Here is a 17,045-nt window from a genome sequence, read left to right on the forward strand (position 1 = left end):
TATAGGATAATATGTATTATATCAATGTACCATGTCAAAATTACATTAGTTTAAAACTAAATTTACCAAGGAGAAGATATAAAGTATGTATTGCCTAATTTGAAATCGGCCAGTAATTTGACTCCAGAGCATGAGCTCTGAGGCCAAGGTGGGGGTCCACTTAGAAAGACCCTACTTACCCAGAAATGATTCAGCTGCCCTGTAGGCAGCAGGGGCAGGGAGGCTCTCGGCCAGGCAGTGATGAGAAAATACTTGACTCAGGGCCAAATGCTACACTGAGGGCCTTTCCTCCCTATTTTGACTTAATCACACATTGACCCCATGAGGCAGGTATAGTCATTGTCCCTATTCATCAATAGATTCATCTCAAGCTGCATCTGTGCTTGGAGCCCAGAATTGAAGTGATTGGGTGGTTCCCTTTGACTGTGAGGAGAGAGTGTCTGGGTTGGACAAGGCTGGGGGCAGAGGAACCGACTTGAAATGAGCTACCCCTTTTCATGCAGAGAGTGCCACACCATGGGCAAAGATGGGCCTGTCAACTTTTTAAGCATTTAACAATTTATGTTAACACAGTTCATTTGTAATGTAACCAAATCCAAATCTCTGCTAGAAACCATTTGCTTGTAATACTATGAAATATAATAATGTTAATTGTATTCTTGCTAGTTTTATTGAAAATTAACATTGTTATAAACTAAAATTTAAAATATTTTTTTCACATTTTTACCTCTTGATATTCAGAGCAGTAATATTGATTCCTAGATATGTGTTTGCTTTGCGGTTAACATCTCTGTTTTGATTCCTTGAAAGTTATTTATGTTAAAGAAACAATTTATAAAGTACTCAATTTTTATTATTTCCTTGAGCATTAACTTAATTCTCAGTGCATCATAGTTTGACTGATTCATAACAGCACTGAAGCTACTCTGAAGTACAGCTAAAATATAATAGTAAATCTAATACTATCTTTTATAAGAATACCTTTTAAGTATTCTGTTATTACATTTTAATATCAACTTTATTTTGTTCTATTTCAATAGTTTTGTTGTTGGTGGTGTATTTCTGTCTGTTTTTCCCTGTTTAATCTATTCCAGTGATTCTCAACCTTCTGGCCCTTTAAATACAGTTCCTCATGTTATGACCCAACCATAAAATTATTTTCGTTGCTACTTCATAACTGTCATGTTGCTACTGTTACGAATCGTAATGTAAATATCTGATATGCAGGATGATCTTAGACGACCCCTGTGAAAGGGTCATTGGACCGCCAAAGGAGTTGCGACCCACAGGTTGAGAACCGCTGATCTATTCAGTGTCTCATTTGATGGTCTTTTGCCCTTGGCAATAAAGTTTTGACCCAAGAGTAGCAGCTTGAGTCCTATCACAAAGTCTTAATTTATTTTTCATAAATAGCTCATATTTCATTTAGAATATTATAGCTCTTGTCTCATACTTCACTCTAGTAGAGCCATCAAATACCCTTCCCATACAGATAAAGAATTTAAGGCTACACTGGGAATTTGCTTTTGCTTGTCTTCTTTGTCTGTGGAGGTTTCATGGAGGAAGATGCATTGCAGGATTGGCTCAGTGGAAAGATAAAAACTGTACCACAGTGGTAAACAGGGTATAGGAGGTCTGAATCATTGGATTAATGCTGTGTTGAGCACATAGTTGGAAAGGAAAGAAGATGCAATCTAATGAAAGAAACAAGGCATTTCAAGGCATTTGTTCCTCCCCATTACCGGAAAGGAGTTGTGATACCTTACAGTAAATACATATATACCATACACTGGGCAATTGCAGGAAAAAGGTAAAAGATCACAAGGAATGTAGAGAAGGAAAAGTAATTCAGAGGAACGGCAAGGGGCTTTGAAGCAAAGGTGGTAGTTATTCCAACTTTAGTTTGTTCAGATTTCCAGAAGTCTTGTGGTGGTCAACTGCCATCATGTTAGCTGAAACTTAAATTAACTGGTTTGTCCTCATCTAAATTTTAAGAGACAAATCAATAGGGCCTGGGAGTAAAGAATCAGATCTCATTGCAATGAATTTTTACATAAAGCAAAAGTTTTTCAACTGCTGGTTTATATCCAGCAATGTTATTAAGTATAACATTATAACTCTATACATATATAATATTTTGGTATTGTCAAAAGGGTTTCAGAAGGAATGCTGGTCAAATTCTGTTACAACAACTTTCAGTTCTTTGTGATGAGTTGTGATAGAATCTGACCCATGTCTGTGGCCCAGGACCTTGACCACGCTCACATAGTTTGTTCTTCACTAATTAATTCAATGGAGGGACATTTGGTTTTCTCCCTGATCAGATAGTAAAAGCCACCCATGATATATCTATTCTCTGTGGACATTGGGAGTCCTTTGACATTAGTTTAAAAGGAGCCTCCAGCATAACTCAGGGTTTTATTTTTGAACTTAAAAATGTGCTTTTAAGATTGGGCTAAGAAGTGATTTTGAGGCAGAGATTTGGGTGAGTAAGGAAAAGCAGAGGATGATTGTGTTAATTTTATTTTTCCAAGTGATGTTCAGGCCATGTCCTCTTGCAGCTTTGGCTGGAGTCAGAGGATTGTCAGAACTGCTGGCAGCCAGCTGCAGAGCAAAAGACAAAAATGGTCTTTGTTTTGACACAAAGCTCTATGTCATTGCAAAGCTGCTGCTGTTCAAATGACTTTATATTCCTGGATCCACCTTTCCGGTCTGTGTCATTTTCTCTTACATTTCACACCTCATTAAACAATGGAACTGTTGATATCAGAGGAAGTAGTTGGACCCCTAAGATTCCCTCATGAACACTACTGGGTGTTCATTCTTTGTCTTTTAAAACAACTCAGAAAAAGGAAATTGCAGCAGAGATGAATTCTTTGAAAATAGCCCTTTGCTGACTCACCAAAGGTGAGTAAGAATGCCTCCTGCGGTCTAGTCTGTTACCTGTGTACCTGCAGGATGCACTGTTCTTTTCCTGTGAACCTTTCCTTCCAGGGACCACTTATAAAAATATTCATAAGACTCAGGTATAGAAATCTAACAGCTTTGCCCTTTTGTGTATAGAATCATGAAATATTAACAGCTGGATTCTGTAAGCATCATCTCTTGGCTCATATCCTCATTGGAAAAATATGCCCTGGGGATATAAAGTGACTTACCCAAATCACACAGCCCAAACTTGTGTTTCAGCTCATTATTTTCTAGCTGCTTCATTTCTCTTTATAACTCTGGAGATAGCAAGTGCCTTTAGCATATCTGCTTGAGAGTCTGAAGAGTGAGTTCTTGCGCACAATCCTAAGGGACAGTGCCTGTGTCTTCCCTGGGTTTTGTCCATGTGGAGGAGGTGTTATAAATACAAGTTGGCTATTAAATTATATAATTGACATATAACATTAGTTTCAGGTGTACAACATAAGGATTATATATATATATATATATATATATATATAATATAATATATAATATATATATAAAATAAAAGCATAATATGCTAATTAGACCAGACGTCCTTCCTTCCGGACAAAACCACAGTGGGTGGGGGCCATGGCAGAGGCCCGCAGTGGCAGTGGGCAGGGGCGGGGCCAAGGCCCTTGCATGAATTTCATGCATTGGGCCTCTAGTGAATATATAGACAACAATAAGTTTAGTTAACATCAGTAACCATACATAGTTATAATTTTTTCCTTTCAATTAGAATTTTAATGAGATGTACTGTCTTAGCAATTTCAAATATATACTATAGTATTGTTAACTCTAGTCACCATGTTGTACATTACATCCCAGGACTTACTTATTTTGTAACTGGAAGTTTGTGCCTTTTAACTATCTTCACCCATTTCGCCTAACACCCCCGCTTTAGGCATTTACAATCTGTGTTCCATATCTATGAGTTTGGATAAATACCGAGAAGTGGGATTGCTGGATCATATGGTAGTTCAGTTTTTAATTTTTGAGGAACCTTCATACTGTTTTACATAGTGGCTGCACCAGTCTGCATTCCCACCAGCAGTGCACCACAGTTCCCTTATCTCTACTTCCTCACCACACTTGTTATCTCTTGTCTTTTTTATGACAGATATGTCATTGTGGTTTTGTTACCATAAAGGGACCAGCCTAGAGCCAGGAGCCAGTCTGCCTCAGGCGGCCTGTAGTGTGTGGGTTCTTTTTTTTAAAAAAATATATTTTATTGACTTTTTTACAGAGAGGAAGGGAGAGGGATAGAGAGTTAGAAACATCAATCAGCTGCCTCCTGCACACCCCCTACTGGGGATGTGCCCGCAGCCAAGGTACATGCCCTTGACCGGAATCGAACCTGGGACCCTTCAGTCCGCAGGCCGACGCTCTATCCACTGAGCCAAACCGGTTAGGGCAACGTGTGAGTTCTTGATGTGCAGGAAAGATTTCATAACATGAGTCCAGGTGACTTTTGGAGTACATGTATTAAAGCTGGGGACAGAGAAACAAGGGCGGGCCTAGGACAGAAGAAGCAACAGGAGAGGCACTAGGTAGGGCTGCATTGGCTCCCTAGGAAGGTTATGGGAAACAAATGAGCTGAGGTGGGGCTGCTGTCAGCTTACTGCAAAGTCAGAGAAAAGGGGGCCTTGGGGACAGGTTTAGGGGGTTAGCCTCGGAGGAGCTGCCGCTGCCCATTGCTGCTCCAGTTGCAAGTCTCCTGGGGACCCTTAGCGTTTAGGAGATGCCTGCCTGTCTGGGAAGAAGGGGAAGGGAAAGGCCCAGAGCCAGGGAGGGAGGGTGTGCCTGGCACTTTCGTTTTGAGAGTTTTTAAAGGCTGGGAGTTTAGGGGAGAGTCTTACTGGAGGATCTCAGTAGAATAGTCATCAGCTTTTCCAGGTGTGTCCTCTCAGGGCCATGATCGTCACTGATTGGTCAGTGTCAGGGCAGGGGAAAAAAAAGAATATAGGTTACACTGGTAGGAAAAAATAAGTCTGGTCACTAATGCAAGAATTATTTGAAAGAATTCAAAAGTGGGAAAAGGAAAAATATCACTGTCCAAATGTCTTACTGTCTTTTCTAGAAAAACCCCATTTAATATATTGATTTGTTCTTTGAAGTATAGAAATCATTGGTTCAAAGTGGAAACTGGCGGCAGGCCTCAAAGCCTTACCGATTTGCTCTTAAAGCTTGGCAAAGTATAAACTTGTTAGTTTAGGCTTTAGTAAATAATGTCCACATGAACACTGAAATTTGGGGGAGGGAGGGCAAAAGATAACTGAGACCGGCACTTATTTTCACCTAAAGAATGTATATGTTTCTCTGATTTCTTTAAAGAAAAGCTATGGAAAAAAATATTTAAAAACACATTTGAAACATGATGAATGTCTTAGAAGTCATGGTGAAGTTTACTCTCTGAACCAGCAGAGAAATAAAAGTGCAACTCAGTAGACAAGCCTTTCTCCAAAATCATTCACTTGATAAATCTTTTTATAATTTCTCATTATACATCTGCCCCTGGTTGCTCTATTTGTGCTACTAAAAAACATGTTACGTACAGTTTTTTGTAAAAACAATTATGTAAATCTTTCCACTTAATTATTTTCATGCTCTGCCTTGGTTTACTACCACCAAATATGGTAGTGATGCCCTGACACAATTTTGATTTGTTAACTTTTCCCTCAATTAGTTGAGGGGCAACTCAAAGTAAGGAATTACTTTTAAAAAATACATACTTTAAACATTTTAACTTAAGATATGTGAATGTTCATTCTTTTGATTGAAAGCTTTGAGTATGTGTAGGGTTTGCTAATTGGCGTTCTTTGGCTTCTTTCTTGCTTGAACCTATATTTGTTATTTCTGGTTTTAGTTTGTTTAAAGTGGAGCAAGTATTTATTCCCTAATTGTAAAATAAGCTCAGCTATACCTAAATCACAGGTAGTTTTCTTATCGTGTGATTTCCCTTTCACTAATTTTCTTAAACATTCAACTTAGTTTTCATAAAGACAGCAGTTCTTTTCTTTACTCATAATTTATCATTTATGTAATCATTAAACTACGTCATTACAATAATGAGGTCACCTGGCAAAAAATACGTTTAGAAACAGAGATTGTGAGCAGACAGTTCACTTGGGAACAGGGGCCCTCAGGTAGAGCATTCCTCTGGCTGCAAGGGTTCAACTCGGAGCATTAATCTGAATGTTTTACTGGGGCAATGGAGAGATGAGTTGAGTTTCTACTAAATTGCATCTACTAAATTGAGGAGCAAACTCTTCATGCACAATCAGTCGTCACTTGTACAAGTAAGAGCACAGATTCTCAGCTGACTTTACAGGATAATTCGTTGAGCGTTATTTTATTTGCTGAAAACCTATTTTCAGCCTAATCCTTAATCATTTTTATCTTCCCAAGAAAGTTACCTTGAATGAGTAATTAATTGCAGCAAGTACTATTTAGCTTGTTTAGGGCTTTGTTTCCTTAGATTCTTTTTTCTCAAGGTCAGTATTAGTGCAAAATCTATAGCTGTCAGAATTAAAAACTTCTGAAGAAACTGTAGATCATTGCCTCATTTTTCTTTTCTTTTTTAACTTTATTTTTGTTGTTGACACTATTACAGATATCCCCGTTTTCCCACTTCCACCCAGCCCCGACCCCCTTCCCTCTGGCACCCACCACACTGTTGTTTGTATCTGTGGGCTATGCATTTATGTCCTTTGACTTCTTAGTTTCTTTCATCAGTTTTGATATACATTATTTTAATATGCAGTTTGGTAATAATATTTTTTTACAAATTGGGCACCTATTTTTTATCCTGTATTTTCTGTTTTCATTTGATTTGCTTTCTACAACTTAATGCATACCAGCTGCATCTTCAGAAATATATGTGGCTAGTTCACAGTTTCTGGTCTCATGGCATAGGGCTATATTAGCCTTATCACTAAGCGCTTGATCTGGTTATTTGAGAGTGTTTACATAAGAAGACATGATCATGTGCACAGGTGTGCTGCTGTCTAGGCTGGTCTGTGCACTTAGCATGAAGTTTTATAGCATGAAGCTCTATGGAAACACTGGTGAAATAGGGCACATCTTCATATATGCACACTTTGAATAATTATAAAGGGAGTATTTATTAAAATATATTTCATTTTCAAAATGTAATATCTATGGGCATTGTGTGTATACATATTTTGGGGGGAATATATACATATATATATATATATCTTGAGCACTCTCAATTACTTAAGAGATACATTGGTCCAGGAGGAAGACATACAAACCATGGCTCAGATCTCCTTCTTATCCTTTCATAAATGCATGACTTTAAGGAAGTTGAAGTCAGTTAACTTCCCAGAATATTCATTGTTTCCTCCTGTAAGGACATTGCTTGACTCATGGTCGGTGCTCAATAATGCTCCAAAATTCTTATAATTTCTAGTTCCTACCTGTTACTTTACACTTCTGCCTTTGCTTATGTTATTCTCTTATTTCCCCGCTCTGGTGTCCCTCTGATTCATCTGACTAATTCATCTTCAAACTTGAAGATGTTGTTCCCCTCAGAGGCCTTTCTGTTACTCCTCTTTCTTTCTTCAACACTGTACATTCTTTTCTTTTTTTTTAAATATATTTTATTGATTTTTTACAGAGAGATGAAGGGAGAGAGATAGAGAGCTAGAAACATCAATGAGAGAGAAACATCGATCAGCTGCCTCCTGCACATCTCCCACTGGGCATGTGCCCACAACCCAGGTACATGCCCTTGACTGGAATCGAACCCGGGACCCTCCAGTCCGCAGGCCGATGCTCTATCCACTGAGCCACACCGGTTTCGGCAACACTGTACATTCTTGTTGCCTTTGCATAGATGTATCCCTCTGCCTGGATATATCACCAACTCCGTTTTCACATGGCAAATTCAGTTAATTTTCACCTTTCCACTCAAGTGTCATTTTTCCTTGAAGCAATAGCTGACTCCATTATAGACTCAAATTTTCCTTCCTCAGTGTACCCCAGTTCTGTGTATCATTTGTCTGGTCATCATTTAGTTTCATGGCTCTTTACTTTTTAAAAGTATAAATTCCTCGAGGGTGGGCATCAAGTCTTTATTTTCCCAGGGTGCCTGCCACATAGTATGTGCTTATTAAATGTCTGTTAAACTGAATGAATCCATAAAACAGAATAGTAATGTATGCCTTTAATATATCACAAGTTTGTTGTTAGGCAAAGTAATGCATTGTTAAGACTTTGTAAAATTAAATACTAAAAATATATTTTCCTTGCCTTGTCAAACAGTTGTTTGCTATAAAATGCTTTATGATTAGGTCATGGATCTGGGGGCCAGCTTCCTTACATCTTTTTTGGATCGTGAATACCTTTGAAATTTGAAATTTGACAGAATTTGAAGGGTCTTCTAGGGTTGGGGGAGGGCTGAGAATTCACCTATATAGAGCATTTGGCACACTGCAAGGTTCACATATCTGAATTTCATCACATTCTGGTTCATGAAAACCAGGTTGAGGATCTCTTCTACAGTTTACTTTATACTAAGTTAAAAAAATTATTGTTCTAAATGTTCAAGATAGGTCTGGAGGTAGAAAGGAGCTTAGTTAAACCTCTAGGCTCAAAGGAAACTTAAAATGAGGCAGAATGACTGAATGTTCTTAAGGGATGTTTATTATGAAAGTGAATTAAAATATCAACTTTAAGAAGCAGAGACACTAACTTGAATTGTGGGAAATTCTGGCAAAAACTCGGTACAGTTTTTTCAACCAAGTACTTAAGAGTCTGAGTTTTCAGCAGAAACAGTTGATATGGGAGGGGGCAAAAACCCTGTTGTAAAATCTTGTTTTTCCTCTTTGAACAGGAGACATCTAAACTGGATACAATGGGCTTCCCTCGTCATTCTATTTTTGTGTATTGTGGCCCTTACTGCTGGGACCAAAACGTCGCAGCATAACCTAGCAGGACATGGATTTCACCACGACGCCTTCTTCAGCCCATCCAATTCCTGCCTTGTTTTCAGAAGTGAGTGTCCCAGAAAAGACAATTGCACAGCGAAGGAGTGGACTTTTTCTGACTCTAAGTGGAATGCCACAGTCAGGGTTTTCAGTCACATTCGTCTCGGCTTGGGCCATGTCCTTATTATAGTCCAGTGTTTTACTTCTTCAATGGCTAATATCTATAGTGAAAAGATATTGAAGGAGGGGAAGCAGCTCACTGAAAATATCTTCATACAGAACAGCAAACTCTATTTCTTTGGCATTCTTTTTAATGGGCTTACCCTGGGCCTTCAGAGCAGTAAACGTGATCAGATTAAGAACTGTGGGTTTTTCTATGGCCACAATGCGTTTTCACTAGCCCTTATTTTTGTAACTGCATTCCAGGGCCTCTCGGTGGCTTTTATTCTGAAGTTTTTGGATAACATGTTCCATGTCTTGATGGCCCAGGTCACCACTGTCATTATCACAACAGTGTCTGTCCTGGTCTTTGACTTCAGGCCCTCTTTGGAGTTTTTCTTAGAAGCCCCATCAGCTCTTCTGGCTGTGTTCATTTATAATGCCAGCAAGTCCCAAGATATGGAATATCGACCTAGGCAAGAAAGGATCCGAGATCTACGTGGCCATCTTTGGGAGCGCTCTAGTGGGGTAAGTTTGGGAAGATACTACTGTCTGCTTGTTCTTTCCAAATTCAAAGGATGGTGACACAGGAATAGAAATAGGATCAGTGCTGATTTATCAAAGGATGTATCTGATCTCTTGACTTTAAAAAATTATTCAACAAACATTTTTTGGTCTCTTTATGTGTATGCAAGGGCTCATGATAATGCTGTCACAGGTCCAAAAAAAATATAAATCACACTCTCAAGGACCTTATGCACTAGTTGTATTAGAATATGATAGAGTCACGGAACTGGAAAGTGCCTCCCAGATCACCTTGTACAGTCTCCCTAATTGTACAAGTGAAGAAGCAAAACTCAGGCTAAATGCGATATTAAGTGAAAGACCTGGTACTAAACCCATGAGGTCTGACTCCTCCTTCATTACTCTTTCCACTCCACCATTCTTGGGGAAATAAGCCTCCTTCATAAGAAAAGTTCAACATTAGTAAGTCTTACAAAATAAAAGTAGAAAACCTGGCTCCTTAATTTTCCCTGTAGTTTTTCATAAACCACCATGTGCCAGATAGGCAGACATTGTTTATCTCACGAAGGCGGCGATTTTCAAAAGGAACCTATAAGAGAAAAAATTTTCTAGAAAAATACTTGTGCAGTTATTCTGAGTATTATTTTGCTAGTTGCTTATTGTTTTAGGAGGGTCTTTCAGTCATGTTATTAGCAAATTACAAATTACATTAGCAAATTACATGTTCTTAGCAAATTTTGGAAACTCAAGTAAGGAGTTAAATATTTGTTAAAAATAAAAGGTGAAATAGACTCATCAATCTTGTTTTAAATTTACAATTTTCATGAACACTAAATATTAAATACTTTATGCAGTGAACATTTCATTGGAAAAATTAATCTCTCTTATTTGAGTTCGTGGTGGCGCTTTCTTCAGTATTGCTTCTGAAGTGGTGATACAACAGGTTCCCCGGATAAAAAAATTAGAATCTTGGGTCCCAAATGCCCTCATATCAGCCAGAATATAGATTCAAAAGTGTCCTTTTCCAATGGTCTGATAACACTCTTTGTGGTACTTTTAAGGTAAAAGAATATCAGTTTAGGTAACAAGTCCTGGTTTGTATCTTTCTCCAATCTTTAGTCATTTGCCTTCAAGACCAGCAGAGGGTGCTCCTACTATGTTCAGATTAACTGAAATTCAAGTACTGAGTTTTATTTCAGTTTTTCATGGTCTATTATACATCTACAATTAACTTTCCAAAAACTTCAGTATTTATTTAATTTCCTTTGACCATATTATATGAAATAAAATCCGTGATTTCTGAGTGAGCTTTCTTCTTGGTAATCATTAAAAACACTACATTTCTACTTTTGTTTTAATTAATGACTGATTTTATGTTTCCTTTTAGGATGGAGAAGAACTGGAAAGACTTACCAAACCCAAGAATGCCATTGAGTCAGATGAAGATACTTTCTAATTGGTACTCAAATAGGTGGCAGGTCTCACAACCTTGTTTTCACATTTTCTGCATGTGTAATATTTATCTTTTCACTTTGATAAACTTGATAAACCAAGACTGTTTCCAAAGTAAAATGCCCTTTGCATATATCTAACTACTCCCTAAACAGTTTTCTCCGAGGCTTAGAATAGTCAAAGGCCAGAAAGGTCTAAGGAACTGACATGAGAGTAATAGTATGGAAACTGCATTAATGGCCTGGAACTTGATAAATCAATAAGATATATTCACAGATTATTTTCCTTGTTGTCCACGGTTTCAAAAACCTTGTAATAATCATAGCAGCTGTGCTCGATAAATACATAAACACCGATCAGTTTGCCAGATATTAATAATTATGTAATCCTATTCTATTGCCAAAGTCATCCCCTTTTTTATCATTATGAACATCACCTTGAATTTTGAGGCCCTTGAAGCTACACATTTTGCAATTAAAAAGCAACATGACTCTTTCTAAAAAAATTCGTTGAAAGACTGCCATTTGGCTACAACATTGATTTGAGTTTAATGTAGTCTATGCTAAATGTTTTACCAAAGAAGCAATTTTTCAGAAACAAAATCTCAGAATTTTAATGTTTAGGAATTCATAGGGAATTTGATTTTTAGCGATGATCTTTTTTTATATTCTACACAAATAAGCTTCAATTTAGGTGAAAATTGATTCCTAGTCACCAGTTATCACTTGTATTTTAAATCACTTAAGCCACGTGTTGTGTTTTTTCCCCTTAGATTGACCTTATTATTCTTGGATTATTATATTTTGAAGAACTAAGAAGAAGCCAGAAGTTAAGATAATTATATATCGTATCCACTTCCTCAGAGTGGAGATACTGGCTTCAGAACCATACCAGATAAGAGTTCCTTTGAAAAGGGTTACTTTGCAGACAAATGATTTTTGCTGAAATATGAATAGTATTACTTTAAAAAGAGGAAGGCCAATAATAAAGCATTTTATAGTAATAATATTTCACATTTCAAGTGCATGTTATTTTTCAACATTTTTGCATGCATCCAATTGACTCTGAGGTAGTGATAGATAATTTAAAAAAATAAGAAACAAATGACTTGCCCACGGGCATGCAGCTGTATGGTGATGGCATAAAAGTTATCTTTAGCTAAAATGCCATTGTGTTTACAGAACCAGACACTGAATGTGAACCTTACAGTGTCATTTTCATGCGGTCGATTCATCTCTTCTTTCCCCTAATTTTTATACAGATGAACATAAGGTAATACTATTACATAATCCATTTGTGATGTGTAGAATAATATGACTGGCAAGAGTTGGAAATTTATAAATAAAATAATTATTAAACCTATGTCTTGTGTTGCCACTCTGTCATGTGAGGTGGGATGCAGAGTACTTTTAATTTCAAAAAATGGAGTGAGGCAGAGACCCAAACGACTTTTAAAACTTTCTCTTTCAGTATATCTTGACTTCAGAAAATAGAAAAATTGTTCACCTTATCATATGCCTTCCCATCAGAGTTGTAGAACAGGAAGATTACATTATTATAACAACTGTAGAAGCAAGAGAAATCAGGTATAGGAAGACCTCACTTTAAGGAAATAAAGCATACAAAAACATTTATCATATGAAATAGATAAAATTACAATATTTATTTGCAAAGGTATTGCCTACAGAATATATTACATAAAATATTCCACTAATTCTGGAGCTTGATTTTCTCATTTACAATTACTTTTTTCACCCATTTTTTCATAAAGTGTTGCCCAAAGTGTAAACATACCGATTAATAAGAGACAGAGAAAGAGCTGGAGCTGAAATGTGAAGTTCTGATGTGGGTACTTTTCAGGAGTACTTAGTGAGCACTACTGGTTTAAAAGGAGAACAACTGGAAGGTGAGAGGTCTAGAAACCATATCCATTTCAGGTGCTCTTGGTGTCAAGTGTGTAACCTAGAGAGAACAATTGTCGTGTGGAGAAAATAGATTTCTTTCCTATTCTAAAGAACCAAACTACAGTGAAAGTTACAGGGTAATGGTTCTTCTTTCCTTATATGGAAGACTTCCTGACAAATGATACTTTTCAACAGAAAAAGCCTTCCTGAAGAGAGTAATAAATTCTCTCACTGAATTTTTTTAGGGAAAGATTGTGTCATTAAACTGTTTTAGGAGACATCCTTCTTGGTATAGAAGTTGGAATGATTTCTAATGTCCCTTCCTATTTTTAGATTCTCGTCTAAGTTTAAGACCTACAATTAATGTACTAAATCTGCTTCCTTCATAGTTTCTGAATAGCCTTTGGTTGGTTCACAAGTGTGGCCTGCAGTGACCTGGTTCCAGTTCCATCATTGGTCCTAGAACCAACCTTCTGTCCAACAATGTGCCTAATCTTGAGGGAAAGCAGGATGTGGCTGGAAAGGTGGTTTAGACCCAGGGTCCCAAATCCTTGGTCAGCTGCATCCTGCTGCCATAGGTTTTCAAGCTCCATGTGCAGATGAGAGACTCAGGGCAGAATTACTTTCTTTATAACTCCAAGGCAGTTGCCACTGAACCTCCAAGTGGAAGCCCATTGTTTGTGAGCTAGAGTACACTGAAGACCCAGGGCCAACGGGGCAGCTGCTCAACGCAGGAGCTGTGGTTACTTGGCAGCTGCAGTTCTCAGGTGACACACCCGGAACCAGAGAGGAGGGAGCCCGATTCCGGGGTGTGCTACTCGAGAACCACCTTCTTGCAATCGGGGACCCCTCCAGGGATTTTGGAGAGCCAGTTTTGGCCTAATCCCCGCAGGCCAGGCCAAGGGACCCCACCAGTGCACAAATCTGTGCACTGGGCCTCTAGTTTAATTATGTCCTGATCTTTCCCCATAAACGTAACATTCTAGTGTGAAGAAGAGGCAGAGAAAGTCACAGTCAAAGGAAAGAGTGTTGTTTTCCTTCTCTAAAGCCTAAGCAGATTTCCTGAAATCAAGTAATATATATTCCTCCTTGAAAGGAAAAAAAAATATTCTCACAGATCTCAGTGTTGTCCTTTTTTCTACTTTACAGTTATTTAAATTCATACATACATAATAAATACAAACTTCTTGCTTATCGCTTTTATATGAAAACACAAATTTAAAAATAAAATATAAGCAAAGCCCTAAAACTAGTAAATTTTCAATTCAATATGAAATTTAGTGAAGTGATATTTTTCTCACAGTAAATCCTGAACAGACCAAGCAGGACTCCTGTCCTCATTTGCTATTTCACTTGCTTCCAGCCCTATCCTCTTTTTGCCAAGATAACGGAAACCTACTGACATTGCTAGTCATGCATTTAATCCTGCTGGGATTTATCAACCCACGTCCCTAACAATCATGTACGGATGTGGTGTAGGTCAAGCTGCCAAATCCCATTGGCCTCAGTTCCCTGAAAGATTTTAAAACGTCAGCTTTATGTATTCCCTGAAGTTTTGAAAGAACTCACCAATAAAATTGCCTCGGCTTGGTGTTTTTAAAGGAGTATTCCCCCCTTCCCCCTCCCGCCTCCCCACCCCACCCCTTCGCCCCATACACCATTCTCTATTTTCTCCTCATCCTCTTGGTTTACTCTGGATTATTTATCTTTTGCTAAAAAACCACCCAGATTTTCAAATTTATTTGCATAGGAATTTATGAATTATTCTCATAATTCTTTTCATTTTCTCTCTTACTATAGTTATATTTTCTTTGTCATTTTGAATTATGTGTATGGATGGTTTCTATTTGGTTTTTAAAAATAGGTTATTTAGCATTTTCCAATTATCTGAAGTATATTTTCTTTTTCCATTTTATCTACTTGAAATACATTTATTTTCTTTCTTGTTAATGAACATGTTTATAACTAGTAGAAAATTTCCTTGGAGTAAGTACACCTTACACCAATCCTCAAAGACTGTAAAATATAGCAATGTTAATTATTTTCTAACTATTCTGTTTTGAGTAAAGGGTAGTACGGTTGAGGATTTTAGTCATTCTTTTTAAATTTCTAGTTTTCATATACTTGGTTCTATTGTTATGTGCAGATTTTTATATCTTAAAGTTTCTTGTAGTATTTGATATTTATTCCACTTACAGTTCCAGTTTCATTCATTACTAGTAGTTGCTTTTGCATTTTTTAAAATAAACTTAGGAACCTATTTACAAATTATCAACCTAAAAAATTAAAATGCAGTTATTGACTCCTTTTACTCAAAGATGAGGAACTTAGGCTATTGTATGTCCTCTCAACTCTCAGGTTTTCTTTTTCTTTTTTTAAATTGATTTTAGAGAGGAAGGGGGAGGGAGGGATAGAAACATCAATGATGAGAGAGAATCATTGATCGGATGCCTCCTACTCGCCCCCTACTAGGGATCAAGCCTGCAATCTGGTCATGTGCCCTTGACTAGAATCGAACCTGGGACCCTTCAGTCTGCAGACCAACGCTTTATCCACTGAGCCCAAACGGCTAGGGCTCAGGTTTTCTTAATAAGCTCTGAGAATTTTACCCAGGTCTGCTCTCACACTCCTATGTTTTTACGTTACCATCTATGAAATTGGGATGCTTTAAGCCAATGGCATGTTAAAGTAGCTGCTTCCTCTTGGCAATAATGATGAAGTTGTCCTTGCTTGCACATGTAGGCTTTTGGTTTGACTGGATAACTACAAATTCTTAATATTTCATTCAACAAACTACCTAAGAACCATTTCAAAGGATACGAGTATTGGTTGTCTGAAAACCTGTCATTGATACCTCCTGGTAAGATCGAGAACATGTCAGCATCAAATTTTACAAAATGAGTGACAATAGCTTGGAAAAAGTCCCTGGCGACCACAGCAAAACTCACTTAAAAAATGGGACATGGGCCCAGCTGGCGTGGCTCAGTGGTTGAGCGTCAACCTATGAACCAGGAGGTCACAGTTCGATTCCCACTCAGAGCACATGCCCAGGTTGTGGGCTCGACCCCAGTTGCGGGGTGTGCAGGAACAGCCAACGGATGATTCTGTCTGATGGCTGATGTTTCAATCTCTCCCTCTCCCTTCCTCTCTGAAATCAATAAAATATATAGAGAGAAATGAGGCATTGTTCTAACCAGTGTGGCTCAATTTGTTGGGCATTGTCCCTTGAACTTTAAGGTTGCTGGTTCCATTCCTGGTCAAAGCACGCCTGTGTTGCAGGTCCATTCTTGGTAGGGGGCATGCAGGAGGCAGGCAGCCAATTGATATTTCTCTCTCTCCCTCTTCTTCTCTCTAAAAATCAATAAAAATATTTTTTTAAAAAAAGAAATGCTGCAGCATCATCAGTTCTCTCAATGGCACAGAGAACTGTTCTGTGTGGAAAACCTCAGACATCTATGACCCTGCATCAAAAGATTCTAGCTTAAAATGGGTAGATGTTTTGAAATAGCTTAATGTATTTAACTTACAGTTTCCCCTTTTGTGTAATCAAAGAATGCAACATGATATATTAAAGTCTTTAAAAGAATATAAAAATAAAAATTCTAGGTGATAAAAAAAAGTAATGTTTACTTGACCATGCTTTTTTAGTGGGACATAAAATAGTGCTGCCTCTTAGATTTGGTGCTTCCATAGATAAGGTGAAATATGGAAGTTCATTTTTTTAAATGTGTATGTTATATACTTTTTCTTTCAAGAATTAATAGTTTGCCTTTGAGTTTGTGATCCCAATGATCTCAGCTAATTTAACTTAATTTGTTCATGACAATTTCCTCATTTATAACTTTTTAATGCTAAGTTATCTCTCAGCTGGGAGCTGTCTTAAAAATAAATATTTTCTCTTGCCTTAGCTGGTTTGGCTCAGTGGATGGAACGTCACCCTGCAGACTGAAGGGTCCCGGATTCAGTTTGTCACGGGCACGTGCCCAGGTTGTGGGCTCGATCCCCAATGATGTTTCTAGCTTGCCCCCTCCCTTCCTCTCTGAAATAAATAAAAATATATATTTAAAAATCTCTCTATATAAAAGGCTAAGTGTCCATC

The 17,045-nt window shown here is 37.7% G+C and overlaps 1 protein-coding gene across 12 annotated transcripts in view; it reads left to right on the forward strand.

Moving 5' to 3' along the window:
- Positions 1-17,045, forward strand: part of SLC35A5 (solute carrier family 35 member A5) — a 34,076-nt gene that overhangs the window by 14,282 nt on the left and 2,749 nt on the right. For 8 of the 12 annotated variants that reach the window (XM_036352142.1, XM_036352143.1, XM_036352139.1 and 5 more), the window contains 2 exons: positions 8,813-9,593; positions 10,978-12,404. In XM_036352142.1, the coding sequence (XP_036208035.1) occupies positions 8,813-9,593; positions 10,978-11,046 (850 nt within the window). In that variant the 3' untranslated portion in view covers positions 11,047-12,404. Of the gene's footprint in view, positions 1-8,812; positions 9,594-10,977; positions 12,405-16,854; positions 16,913-17,045 lie in introns of those variants that run through there. The other 4 variants (XR_004974350.1, XM_036352151.1, XM_036352145.1 and 1 more) reach the window with 4 other exon arrangements.

Source organism: Myotis myotis, unplaced genomic scaffold (genome assembly GCF_014108235.1).
Source record: "Myotis myotis isolate mMyoMyo1 unplaced genomic scaffold, mMyoMyo1.p scaffold_m19_p_2, whole genome shotgun sequence".
NCBI lineage: Eukaryota > Metazoa > Chordata > Mammalia > Chiroptera > Vespertilionidae > Myotis > Myotis myotis.